Genomic DNA, 17,057 nt, shown 5'->3' on the forward strand with positions numbered 1-17,057 from the left:
AAATAGGTCATAATGGTATCGAGGGGCTTTTCTTTTCTTTTTCTCCTTTCTTTAGTAAATACATTGATTATATATGAATTCATATATCTTGAAGAGAAGAAAATTGTTTTAAGTAGCTTTTGAGTGGTAGAAGACTTTAAAAATGTTTTTGCCCAGTATCAGTGTACACAAAAGAGTATTTTACCTTTTAAATTTGTTTTGATTGGCATCATGAAGTGGATTATCTTGATTCAGGCAAGTACATCTAATACTAGTTACACTCACAAGAATTGAGTAATGTGAGAGAATTTAATTCGTTTGTGATATTTTTGAATTAGTTTTTAAATTGAAATTAACACTTTTACGGAAGTTTAAAAGTCAAGTAATGTATCTTAGGACAAAAAATAGTAGTTTCTTACTTCAGCCTTCACCAAATTGGTGATTCTCCCCTACAGGCGATTCTTTTCAACTCTTTAAGTCATTTTTTCTAGTAATTTATCTTATTTGTAAGAATATGCTTATACTGCTTTTTAACATTTTAGGGGTTGTGATTTTTAACTTCCTACTAGAATTTAGCTATTTTATGTCTCCCCTTTTCCCCAGCATGTGCCATTCCTTCCTCTCAACATATTTGAACTTCTCCCAAAATCTTCATGGACTTTGAGTGTAGTTTTTGGTTAGATCATTAGTGTTTACATTACTATGATCATCATATTGATATGATTTACAACTGAGCAAAAAAAAAATAAGGGCGTTTTATTCCCTCATTCATATACAGGCTCTGTCTTCTCTGGACCAAATAATGTTTTTTCTCTTTTTTTCATCTGCTTAATTTCTCATGTTCCTATTACCAGTAAAGTCCCTAATTTCCTCCATATAACCTATTTTCATTATGTTTGGACACATTAAGTGGCCAGTCAGGTTTTTCTTTTTCCTGTAGGCATCTTTTCTGCCCTGGGGTTATCCAGTAAACTCTGTGTTAAGAATGTGGATTCTGGAACTAGATTACCTGAGTTTGAAATGCTGGCTCTACTCCCTACTTAGCTGGCTGACTTTTGGCACACCACTTATTTTTCAGTCTTTCATATCTGCTTACTGCAACTCCTAAAAAGTACAAAAGAGAAGATAAAAGGAGCTTATAAATCCATTCCTTAACTACTGTTGACTTTTTATTGCATATACTGCCAGACTTTTATCTGTACTTTTAAACAAATATTATTACTATCATTTTATTTCAGTGTTTGCTTATTTGATTACAAGTGAATTTTTATATTTCATGTTTTTTATTTCATATTTGTTCTTTATAGTCATGTGGACTTCCATCTTAACCTTGCGGAGTAGCACTTATTTTATTTTATTTTTTCAAAGATTGTTTATTTATTTATTTGAGAGAGAGAGCACAAGCAGGGGGAGAGGAGCAGAGGGAGAGGGAGAAGCAGACTCCCCGCTGAGTGGGGAGCCCAACACGGGGCTCAATCCCAGGACCCTGAGATCATGACCTGAGCCGAAGGCAGACGCTTAACCAACTGAGCCACGCAGGCGCCTCTGGAATAGCATTTATTATAAACCTAAAACAAATGCAGCTAATAGATTATTGTCCTATTGTCCTATTTTGTGATGAGAAGGCCTGATCTATTAAGTAGCAAAAAGAATCAAAAGCTTTTCAATCAACTTGAAGTACAAAATTTGCCTTTAAATTTGTTTATATATCTTCTGTGATTGACTTGATAAATTGAAATTTTCATGGGATAGGACCCAGTGAAACTTTCTTATACTCGGCATATTCTTTATATTATTGACATTCACTTTCAGACTAACTTTGGACATTAGACAGATGTCTATTTTTGATCATTGGCCTAATCCAACTGGATGCATTGTCAATGACTAAGCTTAAGCTACATGATAGACTGATTTACTTTGTGTTTTTAATAAAATTAAATGTCATTAATCAATGTACTTTTGTATAGGTTCAAGCATCATAGAGCTATATAGAACAGAAAATGAAAGTTTCTTTTCCTTACCCCCAACTCCTTTTCTCAGACCTTTTTTATGCATGTTTATTTGCATGCATACATGAATGTATAGAACACATTTACATATAAACAGTTATATAAGATCATACTATAGACATTGTTCTATAACTTACTTTGAAAATCTTTTCCCATGCATTTACATTTATTCAAATCTGTGAATGTGTAGAACATACATAAACATAAAATAATAAGAACATATTGTAACTATTCTGTAATTTGCCTTACTTACCAATTTATTTTGGATGTATTTCAATGTATTCATTTTCAATGATTTAGCTGATTTTTAGTTCATAAATTACGGCACATGCAAAAGAATTTCGTTCTTTCTCCTCAACTTTTAGTTGTTTGTAAATTCTTATTCCAAACAATTTTGAAGTAAAGATACCTGTTATATATATATATATATATATATATATAACATATATATATATTATATATGTTGTATATACACACTTATGTGGAAGGAGCAATTTACAAGCCTATGTCCTTTATTGTTTAAACTGTGAAACCTATGTTTAAGTCCATCCTTGTTTTTGATAAGCCTCATATATTCATTGATTAAGCCCTGAATAATAAATGATTGAAGCCAGACACTGCACGTCTCTAAATAGCATTGGAAAAACTAGAAGGATAAGGTATATTGACACAGGTACTGTAGGGAGACAAGACTTGAAATTTAGCTGTTTATAGCCTGAAAGATAAGAATGAAAGCTGGAGGGCGCCTGGGTGGCTCAGATGGTTAAGTGTCTGCCTTCGGCTCAGGTCATGATCCCGGGGTCCTGGGATCGAGTCCCGCATCGGGCTCCCTGCTCAGCAGAGAGCCTGCTTCTCCCTCTGCCTCTGCCTCTCTCTCTCTCTCTCTGACTCTCATGAATAAATAAATAAAACATTAAAAAAAAAAAAGAATGAAAGCTGGAAATGTTTGTAAGAGTTAACTTGAGAATACTAAGAATAAAAGTCTTGCATTTCTGTTGTCTGTGTGTCAGACTTTTGCTCATTCTTGTATTTTTTTTTTACAAAAATTTTTTTTTTTCTGTATTCTGTCATCATAGAAAGTGTTAGTCTGTTTGTTAGAAGTCTACCTTGCAACAGCGGGATCTCAACAGTTTGTTACCTTCTTGGAAATGTCACCATAGTATCTGTGCCCATCCATACACTAGATGTCACTGAGAGCAGCATATAACCTATTATTTCTAAATTATATACAGTTTTAAGGTCTTTGTTTTAAGTAGGCAGAAAACAGAGCATTTTATTTCTGTTTTTACACCTTCACTGTAGTGATTCTTCTTTTCCTAGAAAATGGTTATCTCCATCTATTCAAACTTTTATGTCCACTAGTAAATTGTGTAGATATTACCATTCGGTTTGACACATTTGTTGTTAGGGTTGTTACTAGATGTTTAGGATCTTTGTTGCCGTTACGATTGGGCTATTTCTATTACATATTTCTAATAGTTTTTTATTACTGATATGTAGAAAAGCTATTGATTTTTGTATGTTAATACTGCCTTTGGAGACCATACTCAATTCTCTAATAATATTTTAGTGAAGTGTTTTAGACTTTCTGGGTGGAAAATCTTATCTTCTATAGCTAATGATAGGTATAGCTCTTTTTTTGCAATAATTGATAGACATTTATCGTTGTTGTTATTATTATAAGGTGTCTCCTCCTTTCTTAACCAGGGCCTTGGTCAGTACTCTTCATCAAATTAAGGAAATATCTCTCTATTTTTAACTTAAATTCCCCTTCCTCCTGTTTCTCCCAAGGTGTTGCATTTTATCAAGTTCTTTCTAGATACCTGATGAGACAATTATATGGTTTTTCTTCTTTGATCTCTTTTTTTTTTTTTTTTTTTTTTAAGATTTTATTTATTTATTCATGAGAGACAGAGAGAGAGAGGCAGAGGGAGAAGCAGGCTCCCAAGGAGCAGGGAGCCCGATGTGGGACTCGATCCCAGGACCCTGGGATCATGACCTGAGCCGAAGGCAGACGCTTAACCATCTGAGCCACCCAGGCGCCCTCTTCTTTGATCTCTTGATGAGGGGTATTTCATTAACCTATTTTCTGATGTTTCAGTCCTTGTATTCCTGGGATAAATTCTACTTTATCATGATGCATTATTCTTTTAGCATATTGCTGGATTCAATTGAAGATTTTTTTAAAAAGACCTTTATGTTCATATGTAAAATTGGACCATAGTTTTCTCTCTTTACATGTATGAACACAAGCATGTATTTATATGTCAAATTGGTCGATAGTTTTCCTTCCTTCAGAATCAGAAGTTATACTAGTTTGATTTCAGAATCAGAAACCTTGTCTGGTTTCAGGATCAGGGTTGTTACAGTGTTGTAGAATTAAATGGCATGCTTTCTTTTTCTGTGCTCCAGACTGGACTGAATAACTAGAAATTATCTGTTCTGTAAGGTTTTATATAATTTGTTCGTAAAGCTTTCTGGTTCTTGTGACTTTGGGGACACATCTTTGACTTTCTTTTCAGTATCTTTTATGATTACTAGACTACTACTTATTCTTTTTTTTTAAGATTGTATTTATCTGAGAGAGAGAGAGAGAGAGAGAGCATGAGATGGGTGAGGGGCAGAGGGAGAAGCAGACTCCCTGCTGAGCAGGGAGCCTGACGTGGGGCTCGATCCCAGGACTCCAAGATCATGACCTGAGCAGAAGGCAGATGCTTAACCGACTGAGCCACCCAGGCGCCCCTAGACTACTACTTATTCTCGAGTAAAAGTTGGTCATTTATATCTTCGTATAATAATTTCTTCTCTGGATTTTCAAAATAGTAGTATAAAACTTTTCTTTCTTAGTATCGTTTGATTAAATATATTAATACCTGTAAACTATAATACTGCTTGACTGATAATTAATGCTTGATAAATGTTAATAGTGCATTAAAGGATGTTTCTGTATTATTTAAAAATCTCCAATGGATTTATTTTAATATTAACACCCTTAAGCATAAATCTTTATTCAGGCTATTGAGCCATGAGCACAACTCAGAGTGTTAAAATTCAGGAGAGAGAGAAGGGTAGATATTTCATACAGCTTTACTAAGAGATGTCAGCCAATGTTCAGCCAGATTTAGGAATGGTTGGTCCACAATGGTTTTGTGAAGAGGGAGTAATTGAACTTTGTGAAGGCCATTGTAGGACATTTTTAATCCTTCAGGGGGCTCTTACAGATCATTTAAGATTATTTACAACCTGGGGCGCCTGGGTGGCTCAGTTGGTTAAGCAACTGCCTTCTGCTCAGGTCATGATCCTGGAGTCCCAGGATCGAGTCCCGCTTTGGGCTCCCTGCTCAGCAGGGAGTCTGCTTCTCCCTCTGACCCTCCTCCCTCTCATGCTCTCTGTCTCTCATTCTCTCTGTCTCAAATAAATAAATAAAATCTTTAAAAAAAAAAAGATTATTTACAACCTGTCCTAGCATATTTGGGTGTGCACTGTATCATGTTAGGTCAAGCCAGAGTCTTCTACTTTTGATTACAGGCAGTTCCTAATGTGTTTCTCAAAATGTGTACAAAGGCAGATGTTTAAAAGTGAAAGATCGACTTACATATGATAAACAGTGTCCTTTATGAAGAAAGTTAAAATAGAAAATTTCTAAGTAAACCTCACCTTGTAGACCTAGTTGTCAATGACTTAGTATATAGACAGTGATATTAACACTGCCCAAACTGAACTGTTGATTAGCAGATGGGGTGTTTTTAGCTGACATTTTCATAGTTGATCTAAAGAATTTTAAATTTGGAATAAAAGGCACACAAAAGACCCTTTCGGAGTTTTCATCTTCAGTGTAAAAGTGCGTGTTGAGCAGCAGTTAAAGATCTATAAATTGCCTCTACTTACAGGTTAGATAGGTAGTAAACACTAAATTTTTAAGACCATTAGGGTTATATTTAGTAATTTTCACATAGTTTTACTCTTCACAAATAGAAATAAAATGGTCAGGTTTATAAAAATTACAACTGGGAAAATTTTCTCAATAATTTGAAATTATTTATTAATTTTATCTATACTCTTTTAGCATTGTTGTAGTTGAATTGATGGATTCTACCTAATTTATCCTTTTTTATCTCTAGCATTAAATATAGCTTGGGGTTATGAAATGCTTATTAAATAAATGATATTTGATTTAAACCACTAGACTACAAATCATAGTTTCTGGCTATATAAATATGCCTGGAGCCCTTCATAATTAGGTAGTTTTAATCCAGAATTTGATATGAAGGGATTTGCGTAGAAGAAAAATGTAGATTTCTAATGGAGGGGTGACACACAGTGCAACACACAGAGGCCAATACTGGGTGATTTGTATGTGGAGATTTTAGTGATTATTTGCTTTATGGAATATAAAGCCCATTTAGTGTCTAAAAAATTAATTTGAGAAAATGGGAGTGAATTGCTGGAGGTCAGTGAGGAATCTAGATTTAATACTTGGTTTGTCTGCAGGAAAATAGCAATTATTTATTCTAAAGATTATGTGTGCCACATTTTTAAATATTAAAAACATAGTGTTCCCTTTTGTAAAATATGCAATTGGCTGCTGTTGATTTTTAAGGCATATGGTGAGGATCAAGCTTGATGAGTGTTCATACTTGATATTGCTACTGAAATCCACTTTGGGCAGATTTCTATACAATATAACATGGTGGTTATGAGCCTGGACCTCAGAGTTACCACTCACTGTCTTATGACTTCACTGAGTTACTTAATGTCTCTCTGCCTAGGTTTCCTTATCTGTAGAACTGGAATAAATCTAGTATCATTTGTATTGAGTTGTAGGGATGAAATGAGGTGATACATATAAATGCTTGAAACAGTGTCAGGTACAGAATGGGCTCAAACGTTAGCTTTTTGAGCATTAACATATGGGGTTCCCATTATTTCTCATCAAAGGTGACCTTTTCTTCTCTTAAATGTTCTTTGTAATGTAAATCTGTGCTATGTTTGTCCATTTGCCTCTCATCCTCACACTTTCCCTTCTGTGTTTTCCTCTGTAATGCTGGGGTTGAAAATGAGTAAAGTGTATTTTCTTGATCTCCTGCCTGATTTCCAGCAGGATTCTGTCAACAGAGAGCACTTGGAATGGTGTAGAAGGTGAGATGAAGGTGGAAGAAAGGAGCCATTTTGGGATTGGTGGCGGTAGTCGACAAGGCTGTGCTCCAGCTGCCATTGCTCGGCAGCACTGGTTATATGGGGCCTTCGGTGGGGTCTGTCCTGCTCTGCAGCAGCTCATGGTGGTTCCAGCACCGTTAGTGGCTCCTGTGGACGACCGAGACTAGCCCAGGGGTGTTAGCTGCTTCCTGATCTCCGGGTTACATTATGTTACCATGCTACTTGGCCCTTCCAACGTCTTTGTAATAGATTGCCCGAATTCAAGTCTTCTAGAAAGGTTTCTGTTTTCCTGATTGGATGCTGATTCATGAAGTCAACAGCTGTCGTTCAGTGTTAGATAATGCAGTGATGAATTTTGCAGTATGAAAAACATCGTGTAGTTTTCATGTGCCTTTCTTACCCTTAAAGTAATTATCTTTTGTTGATGTGCTCCAGTGCCTTTTTGACTTTTTCTGTTTACTCTCTGCATTTAGGAAGTTGGTGGACAGCCCCTAATGCTTGGTGTCTAGTGGGAGTTGTAGCTCCTTATGGGTCATAGTGTATTTATGGAAACTGAGGGACTTAAGATATCAAAAACATAATGCAGAAAATATCTATAATAATACTTTAATGTTTTAAAGTCATCTACCCAATTTAAGGAACTACATTTTATTGATTCTGAGATCTCCATCACCTCTCACATTTTAACACCTCTGAAGTTGGAATATGGCTTCAAAGCAATGTCACCTTGCAATCATCTTATCCAGTGGCTAGTAATTGCTGTTACCTACTCAGGCACAAATCCCAAATCATCAATCAGCAGCAATACCTACATAGAATAGATTTCAGATCCACAGCTTAGAATAAAATTCCAGAGATGCTAGAGAACTATTCTTTTAACAGTGAGGTTCCAGATGGTTGTGATGGGTCAGGCAAAGTGAAGAATCATAATTTAACAGTCTTTGGAAGCATGAATCAGCAATAGGCTGTTCCTAAATACTGAGCTAGCTTGAGAGCCCAGCACCAATCTTATAATTCTTTTATGGATTCATTGATAAAGTGCTGCTTCACTGATGTGCTTGCTGAAACAGAAAGTGCTATTCTGTGGAAAAACATGGACACTGATGACTATAAGTCAAAAGAAGAATGAGAAGAATTAGCTTCTAAAGGCCAAAGAGTTTAGGAATAGCTAAACCAATTTATTTTGCTTATATTTTGTTATGTCTGTAGAAGGGTGATATGTAATAAAACCCATGCCTGATTAAGCCTAAACTTCTTTTTTTGATAAGAAAATAATTGTAAACAGAGTAGAATTCTAAACAGTGCCAGTTTGATGGGCAGTTTTCTCATTCCTAGTGGTTCATAAAATAATGGTATATCTTACAGTTCACAGTGAATTAACGTTTTCCTTTTCTATCTTGATATAATTTTTTTGTTAGGTGATTTTTGTTTTTCTTTTCAACTGTCCATGTGCTGATAGAGAATGGCTTTAAAATAGTGCCATTAAATTCAGTATTCAATTATTTTCTTTGTCATTTTGCCATTTACTATGTTAGAGTCTATTTATATGAATGAAGTTCACCCATATATAGCTCCTTGCTATAGAAAATGCATTGGAAAATATTTACTAAAGGAATTATAATATATTAAACATGAAAGAAGGACAACTGCTAGTAAAATTACATATGTGAGAACTTTAAATTATTAAATGCTGCGTACTAAAAGAGTACAGGGAAAAAATACTAAGTCATTGCAAAAATTGAACAAGATATATTACAAAGTGGTTAAATTTTAGTGTATATATTAAGTATATTGATGCATATTATGCAATATCGTCAATCTCAAAGCTTTTGTTACCTTAAATGAGATAGGAAAATGTAATTCGGTTAATTTTGAAGTTGTGTAAGAAATATGATGGTTGCTTTATCATATCATTGCTTTTGTGCTATGTTTGCAAACTAGTCTGAAAAGAAGCCTAACTTGTCTCATTACACTCACAAAAAATTAGAAATGTGGGGTTTTCAAATGAATTAATTACCAAGAAAAGAATTAGAGTGCATTTGAGTTGAAATGGGTCCAGGCCTTCCTATTTAATATTGCTTGTCACTATGTTCTCAGTGTCACCATTCAGTTAAAAATAATAGATGTTACTTTTCAGTGGTATTTCAGCAATAAGAAAACATGACCTTCTAAAACAATAACGCTAATGATTTTAAGATTTCAAATGTTTTTGTATCTCCATGTGACAAGTCTCCTGGTTACATTCAAGATACTTGCTGATCCTGACTTGATGTTGTGTTTATATTTAGACAGTTTGATGGGTTATTGGTTTTTATTTAGTGGTCAAGAGTCTCCAGCAAAAAGCTGACAGGCATGCACAGATAATGAATTTATGTCTTCCCATCTTTATGTCTCTGTATCATCAGAACTTTGGTTAAGTTCATCCAGGTAGATGAAGGTCACATATACAGTACTAAATGTGGTTGTACTTCTTTTGCAATTGGGTAGCTTATTAGTAACCTCATTTTCTATTTGCCTAATATTTCAAAAAACAGAGATTGTATCACAAGACAGTATGAATCTACAGTGCCTCTATCGTGCCTCATATTTAGCTCAGTTTCCTATAGTTGGTGTTTAGTGACATTCATAATTTTGCATACTTGCCCATCAAATTACACCGTATTTTCCCAGAATCTATGGGAGACTGATTAAGATGGGTCAGCCTCCTTTTAAAAAACTTTAATGTTAATATTTTGCTAAACTTTTCATTTTGAAATAAGTTTAAATGGAAATGTTGCAAAAAGAGTACAAAGAATTTTTACGTATCCCCCACTTGGCTTCTGCAGATGTTAACCTCACAGATAACTGTAGCAATAATAATCAAAGCCAGGAAATTACCAGTGATCCAATACTGTTAACTCCTCCACACACCTAATCCAAATTTCATCAGTAGTCCTACTAATGTCATCTTTCTGGATCAGGATCCAATCCAGAGTCTCTAGTTATTGTTGTCTTCTTAGTCTCCTTTATTTTGGAACAGACCGTTCCTTTGTCTTTTTTGTCTGTCATGATCTGTCACTTACTATGCTGGTTTATGCTGCCCACACATGCTCCCAATAATCACCATGGCTTAAATAGTATGAAAAGTTTAGCACTTAATTATTCTTTATTGAAAGGTAATTTTGTCTTTTAATTAGATAGTAATATTATAACAACTATTATAATGACTTATATAGACAAATAATACTGTTAACAGCATATTGATTTGGTCTTGCTAATATAAATGGTCAATCTAGATTTTCGGTAATTTGAGGTAAAGAGGTGAGGGGGAAATTGATTACAACTGTATTTGGGGAATAATTTAAAAGATTACTAGAAGAGATTGCACTTACTTCTCTTGTTCATATATTTTCTCATCTCTTACATCAATATTAAAATGAATTGTTGGTATAGAAGTGAAAATTATCAAACTATGACCATAATTAGTAGCCTCATCTGAAAGATTATTTGGAAAAATAACAATTGTAATATAGAGAGATTGGTTGATGGTTAAATAACAGGAGTAAGGATAAATGTCCCTAGAATGAAAACTTTCTTTGTAATTTTAATGACTTTATCATTGAATTATTTCAAATGTAAGATTGTCCTCTTCCTAAGAACTGAAAGGACCTCCACAGTGTGATTAACTTAATATGTCGTCGTTCTGTCCCTATGATGTGGCAGACAGACAGATGCTGCTTTCCCTAGTTTACAGATGGGTTACTAGGGCATAAAAGCAATACAGTGCTTTGTCAGAGATCACCAAATTAGTTAGATGCAGAGACAGGGCTGGGAGTTGGGTTCTTGGTTGAGTGGATTTGCCCACTCTCCCCCATTAGACTGTAAATTCTGACAAATAAGATAGACTTTCTCAAGTATGAAGATTTCCAATGTTGTTAGTAACCAGGCAGCATAAAGTAACATTTTAGAAATATACTCTATTCTTTTTAAGAAGAACATTTAAGTTTTATCACTGCATCATGTATAATGCAACATGAATAAAGCCCTGCTGACTTTCGCATTTGTGAGGAAACTAGCATTCCTGTAGATTAGTGCCAGGGCAGAGAAATGACCCTGTTATCTCTGTAATGGTAATATTGTGCCTCACAGGGAAACTTGCATCATTAAGAGTGAGTTATTATTTTCTTGCAGACACTTTCTACATGTGTTATTAATATGTAAAGCCAGAAGGAATTGAAAAGGTTTTTCTAGGGACTTGGGTATATAATTTAAAGCTTTCACCCTTACCTGAAACAGCACGTAAGTGTGTGTTGACACGTGTTTGTAGATGCGCGCACACACGACTTCACACCTCCATTTCTTCGTGTACATCTCTTCTTTCTACATGGAATACTCTATTTCCCCGTTAGCTCCAAGACCCTTCTCAGTTGTGGCCTCCATGTTGGTGAAGCTTCCTCGGTCCTTAACAACCAGATTGTTGCTTCCCTCTGTTTTCCTAGAGTGGTTTATCCCCACTACTGCATCATGTTTTTGTTTACTGATCATGTCTTTCCATCTTTATAACTCCCAGTTGAGTGTATGCTTGTCAAAGACAGGGACTGCCCCTTTCAGTTTCATATTCCCGTAACTTGTAGGATGCCTGCATATATTGGGTAGGCAATAACTATTAATGGATAAAGGTTTATTGTCCATAGCATATACATTTTGACACTGCCTTATTTTAAAAATGTGTTCAAGATGACCGAACAAATGACAAGAAAATGAGAAGGAAAAAGGGAAGAGGATAGGCAATAAAATGGGGCCAGGCATGAACTCATTCATGCCATGAGTCTGTAAGTGCATAGGTAATACGAATATAAGTGCATTTACAATTACGAAGGACACATATATGTGGAGCTTAAAAAATATATTTTAAAAATCCGGTCTGATATTTGAGCCAAAAATTGCATCTTGTAAATTTTGGTCTTAGAAAGATTTCTTATTTTTCTGGATGACGCATTTTTGTCAATGTATGTCTGATGCTGAAGGGTTTGTCTGGAATGCTCATTAGTGCCAAGATTAGCATGTAATCAGCATTTGGTGAAATGGAGTGGCCTCAGTTGGTCCCACTGCTATGAAAACAGGAATCTGTAATATGACTGTCTAGGGGCTCTTCAGTTCCTGAAATTTTCTGTTATTACTTCTCTTACCTGTTCTCTTTCAAAAAGCACATAGTCATGGGGTAGGAATGCAAGAATGCTCATTCGAAATAATAACCTTCTCTTGGAGTAAGTATCTTTTAAATTAGTGTAACTAAAGTACCTATGAATTATGGCTTGCCCTCTAGGTGACCTGTTTGCCAAGTTCAAATAAAAAAACATATTCTCATTCTTCTGCTCTCAGGATTAAATTTATGTGAATCTAGTAGATTTTTTTTTTTTGGTTGTTTTTAATAAGAGACTCTTCTTGAATCTAATTCTCTGCACGATCTTGTTGATGGAGAACAACACTTTGTTTGCCATGTTGTTCCTTAATTAAGTGTTAAAGTAATAAGGTCTTATTATTCTGGGTAATTTATTTAATACAATGAAGCAGTTAGTCACTCACTGGCAGCTTTTCAAAGGAAGTGGGCCAAGGTGCTAGTCCATTTCTTTTAGTGTGCCAACCATTAGAATTGTGTGTTCCAGGGATTTGCTAATCAGCTGGCAACTGATTTAAAAGGCAGAAAAGACAAGACTCTTGAATGACCACCACTGACTCACCGACAAGACAGAGTGTGTACTGGCTTCAAGCCTTGTCTATTGGCATGCAGAATTTGCTGCCAGAGGAGGGAAGACTTAATGGCAAAGAGCCTATGTGCTACCTTTCCATGTTTGTTGCATATCATCAGCGTCATTCTTGACCGTGGCTTTGGGTTAGCCACTGAGAACTACTAAGTAGAGTGTACTACTCCAGCTGAATGTTTGTCTCCCTGTTTGTGTGTTCCTTTGTCCACCCGTGTATCTGTTGGTTCATCTGTCCATCCAACACTAGATTTAAGCTGTCTATGAATGGACTGGAATTAACCTCTGAAAGCACTGTTTAGCATTGAGGTTGGCAAACTGTTCCTGTAAAGGAAGAGATAGTAAGAATTTGAGCTTGTAGGCCATGCTGTCTTTTGTTAACTCATCAGCTCTGCTGTTGTAGGGCAAAAACAGCCATGGGTGATATGTAAATGAATGGCTGTGTTCCAGTAAGATACTGTTTACAAAAATTGCCTTGCCCACTCCTGGTTTAGATAATCTGACTCAATGTAGTTTTACATGTTACACAAAAAGTTTAAAAAATGCTTTTAACACTTAGGAGTTTTCTAAAGCAGCTTATGTCTCAGGTTTGTTAGTTAGCTTAATTGTCATTTGCTTTGAGCAGTTTTGTGGATTTTAGTGTATTATTTAAATATATTGATGATTTAAAAAAATATTCATCTCTCTGGCATTGGTAGTTAATGAAGTGTCCGTAGATGCAAGGGGTAAAATAAAATATACTTAAAAATTTGGCCCTGCTCTGTGTGTTTTGTTTTTCAAGTCACCATAAATTGGCTTCTTGATAGAAAACTTGTCTGAGAACTTAATTCAGTCTGATCAAGTTTTAACAGAAACATATTAAATTTTTTTGACTTTATTTTTTCAGAACAGTTTTAGATTCACAGAAAAAGTGTGAGGATAGTACAGGAGAGTTCCCTGCACCCAGTTTTCTACATTATTAACATATTAGTATGGCATATTTGTTTCAGTTAATGAACCAGTGTGTGACATTGTCGACCAGAGCCCTTACTGTAACATTTTCTTAGTTTGTACCCAAAGTCCTTTTTCTGTGCCAGGGTAGCTGATACATTTTCTACACTTACATGGGACTTTTTCATATGTGTAGTAATGTCATAGAGCCATAGAATAAATGCTATTTCTCTTTTAAGTAACTTATGGAATTTGGGGAGAAGAATAAAAGAAAGCTTTGCCACAGTGAAATGCTTATATTCTCTTGTGCACAAGCGCCACATGAGAAAAAATAAATTTTTATTTGTTTCCCTTTTCTATATTCAGTGGAGCAGGTTCCTGTAGAACCATACAGCATTCCCCTGTCCCAGGCCGAAGTCGTTCAGGAAGGGAGTGACGTGACTCTAGTTGCCTGGGGCACTCAGGTCAGTAACATTTCTAAGAACCAATAATGTCCCTATTGTGCTTGGAAGCTCTCATTTTTTATCCTGATACTATAAAAATCCAAAGTGTTGTTTTTCTTGTATGTCAAATTTAAGTCTTGTTAGTGCTACATGTATATCTGGTACTGACTTCTGGTTGAGGGTGAAGTGCCCGTTCAGTCATATTAAAATATATATGCATGTGGTGAAGCCATTGTATAAAAATGTACTCATGAGAAACTCTTTTGAAGCACGCATTATACATCCTCCTACTTGTTTCTGTGCTTGACTTCCTATCGTTTTCATCACATCTGCTGCCATCTCTTGTGATTACTTTGCTGGTCATGTGGACCATCCAGGGGTCCAGCCTCAGAATTCCATACCTTCCTCTGTTCCAGCGAACCTCAATAGCGATCTGCCTCAGTTTCCCCAGTCCTCTTTGTCATGTTGTCCTGCCTCCAGACTTTTAAGCTTGGGACTTTTTTTCCCCTCTGGCCATAGACTTCTATCTCTATCTCCTTCTTCTAAAGAAATGGTCCATTTTTCATTTTTCTGTGCGAAGGAAGTACTTATTTTAGAAAACTTGTATAGCAGTAAATGAAGAAAATAAATCATTCGTAATACTACACCCTCTGACTTTCTTCTCCACTTGATTTTTGGCTTGGAGAGCTAGTCCTCATGGTTTCTTACCTCCAATGGGAAAATCTTTTATCTGTATCCCTGTCACTCAGCAGGCATCCTTGCCTCTGTTTGTAATAGGGGAGTAGTGTATTAGATACTATGTCCTCTAACTTGCTTTTTCCTCACACCTACCATGTTTGCTGCCAGTCCTTTACTCCTCTTTCTCTTTTGTCCTCAAAAGAAGAGGTGTCTGGTTTTCATAGCTACCTCTACAACTCTTTCAGATTATATTCCATTTGCCTTTTCCAGGGCTGTAACTTACCAGCTGGTCCCTTCCCTCTTCTGCATCTTCAGTTCCTCCTTTCAATGTCCCTTTTATTAAAAAGGTGTATATTTCTTCTCTATCTAAAAAATAACCTTTTCTCTACCCTACTTTTCCCTGAAATACCAGTATATTTCCTCCTTTCTTTTATCACTAAACTTGAACAACGTTTTCTACTACCTGTATTTAATTCCTTAACTCCTTATGTTCTTGTACCTTATGAGATTTGTCCCCACTAATTTACTAAAACTATTCTTGTTAACATTCCTAATTTTTAAATCCAACCCTTACCCCATATTGCCACGGTGTACGATGCTGGCTGCCGTTTCTGTGAAACCTTTTCTTCTTTAGTTTCTGGCATACATTGTCTCCTGGTCGGTCTGTCTTCCTTTCTTCCTTCCTCCCTCCCTCTCTCCATCCCTCCCTCCCTTTCTCCCTTCCTTTTTCGAGAGAGCATGAGTGGTGGGGAAGAGCAGAGGGAAAGCGAGAGAATCTTAGGCTGGACGCTGGGTGTAGAGCCTGACTTAGGGCTCAATATCATGACCCTGAGATCATGACCTGAGGTCAAATCAAGGGTTGGTTGCTTAACTGACTGAGCCACCCAGGCGCTGCCTCCTTTTCCTCTTCTTCTTCCTCTTTCTCTTCTACTTCCTCTTCTCCTCTTCCTCCTTCTTTTTCTTCTTCTTCTTTCTCTCCTTCTTCCTCTTCTCCTTCTCCTCCTCCTTTTTCTTCTTCTTCTTCTTCAAGTGAGTTCCTCCTTCTCCATTTTCTCCTTAAATGTTGGTCCTCTGCAGGGTCCTGTAAGTTCTGCCCTTTACTTCTCCCTCCACATGCTTTCTCTAGAAACTCAACCTACTCCTCTGACTACTTTCTGTGTGCTGATATCTTTAGAATCAGTGTCTCTATCAATGACTGCTTTCCTTTCCTGAAATTAAGGACATCTTTCCAACTATTTTCTAGACCTCTGTGTTTGATTACTTTGGGGGAATTGGGGTTCAACATATCTAAAACAAATTTAATTCTCCATTGCAAATAAGTTCCTCTGACTTTAAACACTGTTTCTATTAATGATGTCAGAATTCAGCTGACTTTTTGGGTCTGAATCTCTGTAGTTATTCTCTGCTATTTTTATTTCAGGTTCATGTGATCCGAGAGGTGGCTTCCATGGCTCAAGAGAAGCTTGGAGTGTCTTGTGAAGTCATTGATCTGAGGACTATCCTACCTTGGGACATGGATACAGTTTGCAAGGTATGAATATAATGTTGAAAGAGTGTCATTTCCTTAAATCTGTGGGCCAGATTTGTTGACAGTTTGCAAAGAATTGTTTTGAAATTTTGAGTTCATGAGTATTTTCAACTGATTGAAAACTTTAAAATTTACACCATGACAGAAACATATGTTGTAGAATCAGCTTAATGCTCAAGCAAACCAATCACTTGAGGGTTTTTCCCTCCCATAGTTCTTTGTTTAAAATATTACAGAACTGTGTCCTTCATGCAGCCAGCTTGGGTTGAGCTGTGGAAGTAATGGAGTAGTGCAAATGAAAGCATATCAGGTTGTTGAGGTCACCTGTGTTTTTAACTACTTATGGGTTATGGTTCGATAAGCAAGGTTTGATAGAGTCAACTAAATAGTTTGGCTGAATTTTCATTTGTCTCCTCTCCAAAAGAGATGGAGATGGATTATTTAAAAAACAAATCAAAGCAAAACAAAAACAAAAACAAAAACCCTCTCTACATAGTCTTCATACTGTGAATCACAGTTTGAATGTTATGTTGTGGGATTCTGTCTGCTCATAGTTTTCCATCTAAGCGAACTCTTGATAGTCCCCTCTCAG

At 36.0% G+C, this 17,057-nt stretch overlaps 1 protein-coding gene across 6 annotated transcripts in view; it reads left to right on the plus strand.

The window, feature by feature from the left end:
- The window catches only part of BCKDHB (branched chain keto acid dehydrogenase E1 subunit beta), a 205,376-nt gene that overhangs the window by 55,552 nt on the left and 132,767 nt on the right, over window positions 1–17,057 (plus strand). For all 6 annotated transcript variants that reach the window (XR_014147773.1, XR_014147774.1, XR_014147775.1 and 3 more), the window contains exons 7-8: window positions 14,183–14,280; window positions 16,358–16,468. Coding sequence is in view for 3 of the 6 variants with exons in the window: in XM_081828584.1 (XP_081684710.1) it covers window positions 14,183–14,280; window positions 16,358–16,468 (209 nt within the window). In the remaining 3 variants the exon portion in view is untranslated. The remainder of the gene's footprint in view (window positions 1–14,182; window positions 14,281–16,357; window positions 16,469–17,057) is intronic.

This window comes from Leptonychotes weddellii, chromosome 8, assembly GCF_054177405.1.
Source record: "Leptonychotes weddellii isolate Sample4059 chromosome 8, ASM5417740v2, whole genome shotgun sequence".
In the NCBI taxonomy this organism is placed as follows: domain Eukaryota; kingdom Metazoa; phylum Chordata; class Mammalia; order Carnivora; family Phocidae; genus Leptonychotes; species Leptonychotes weddellii.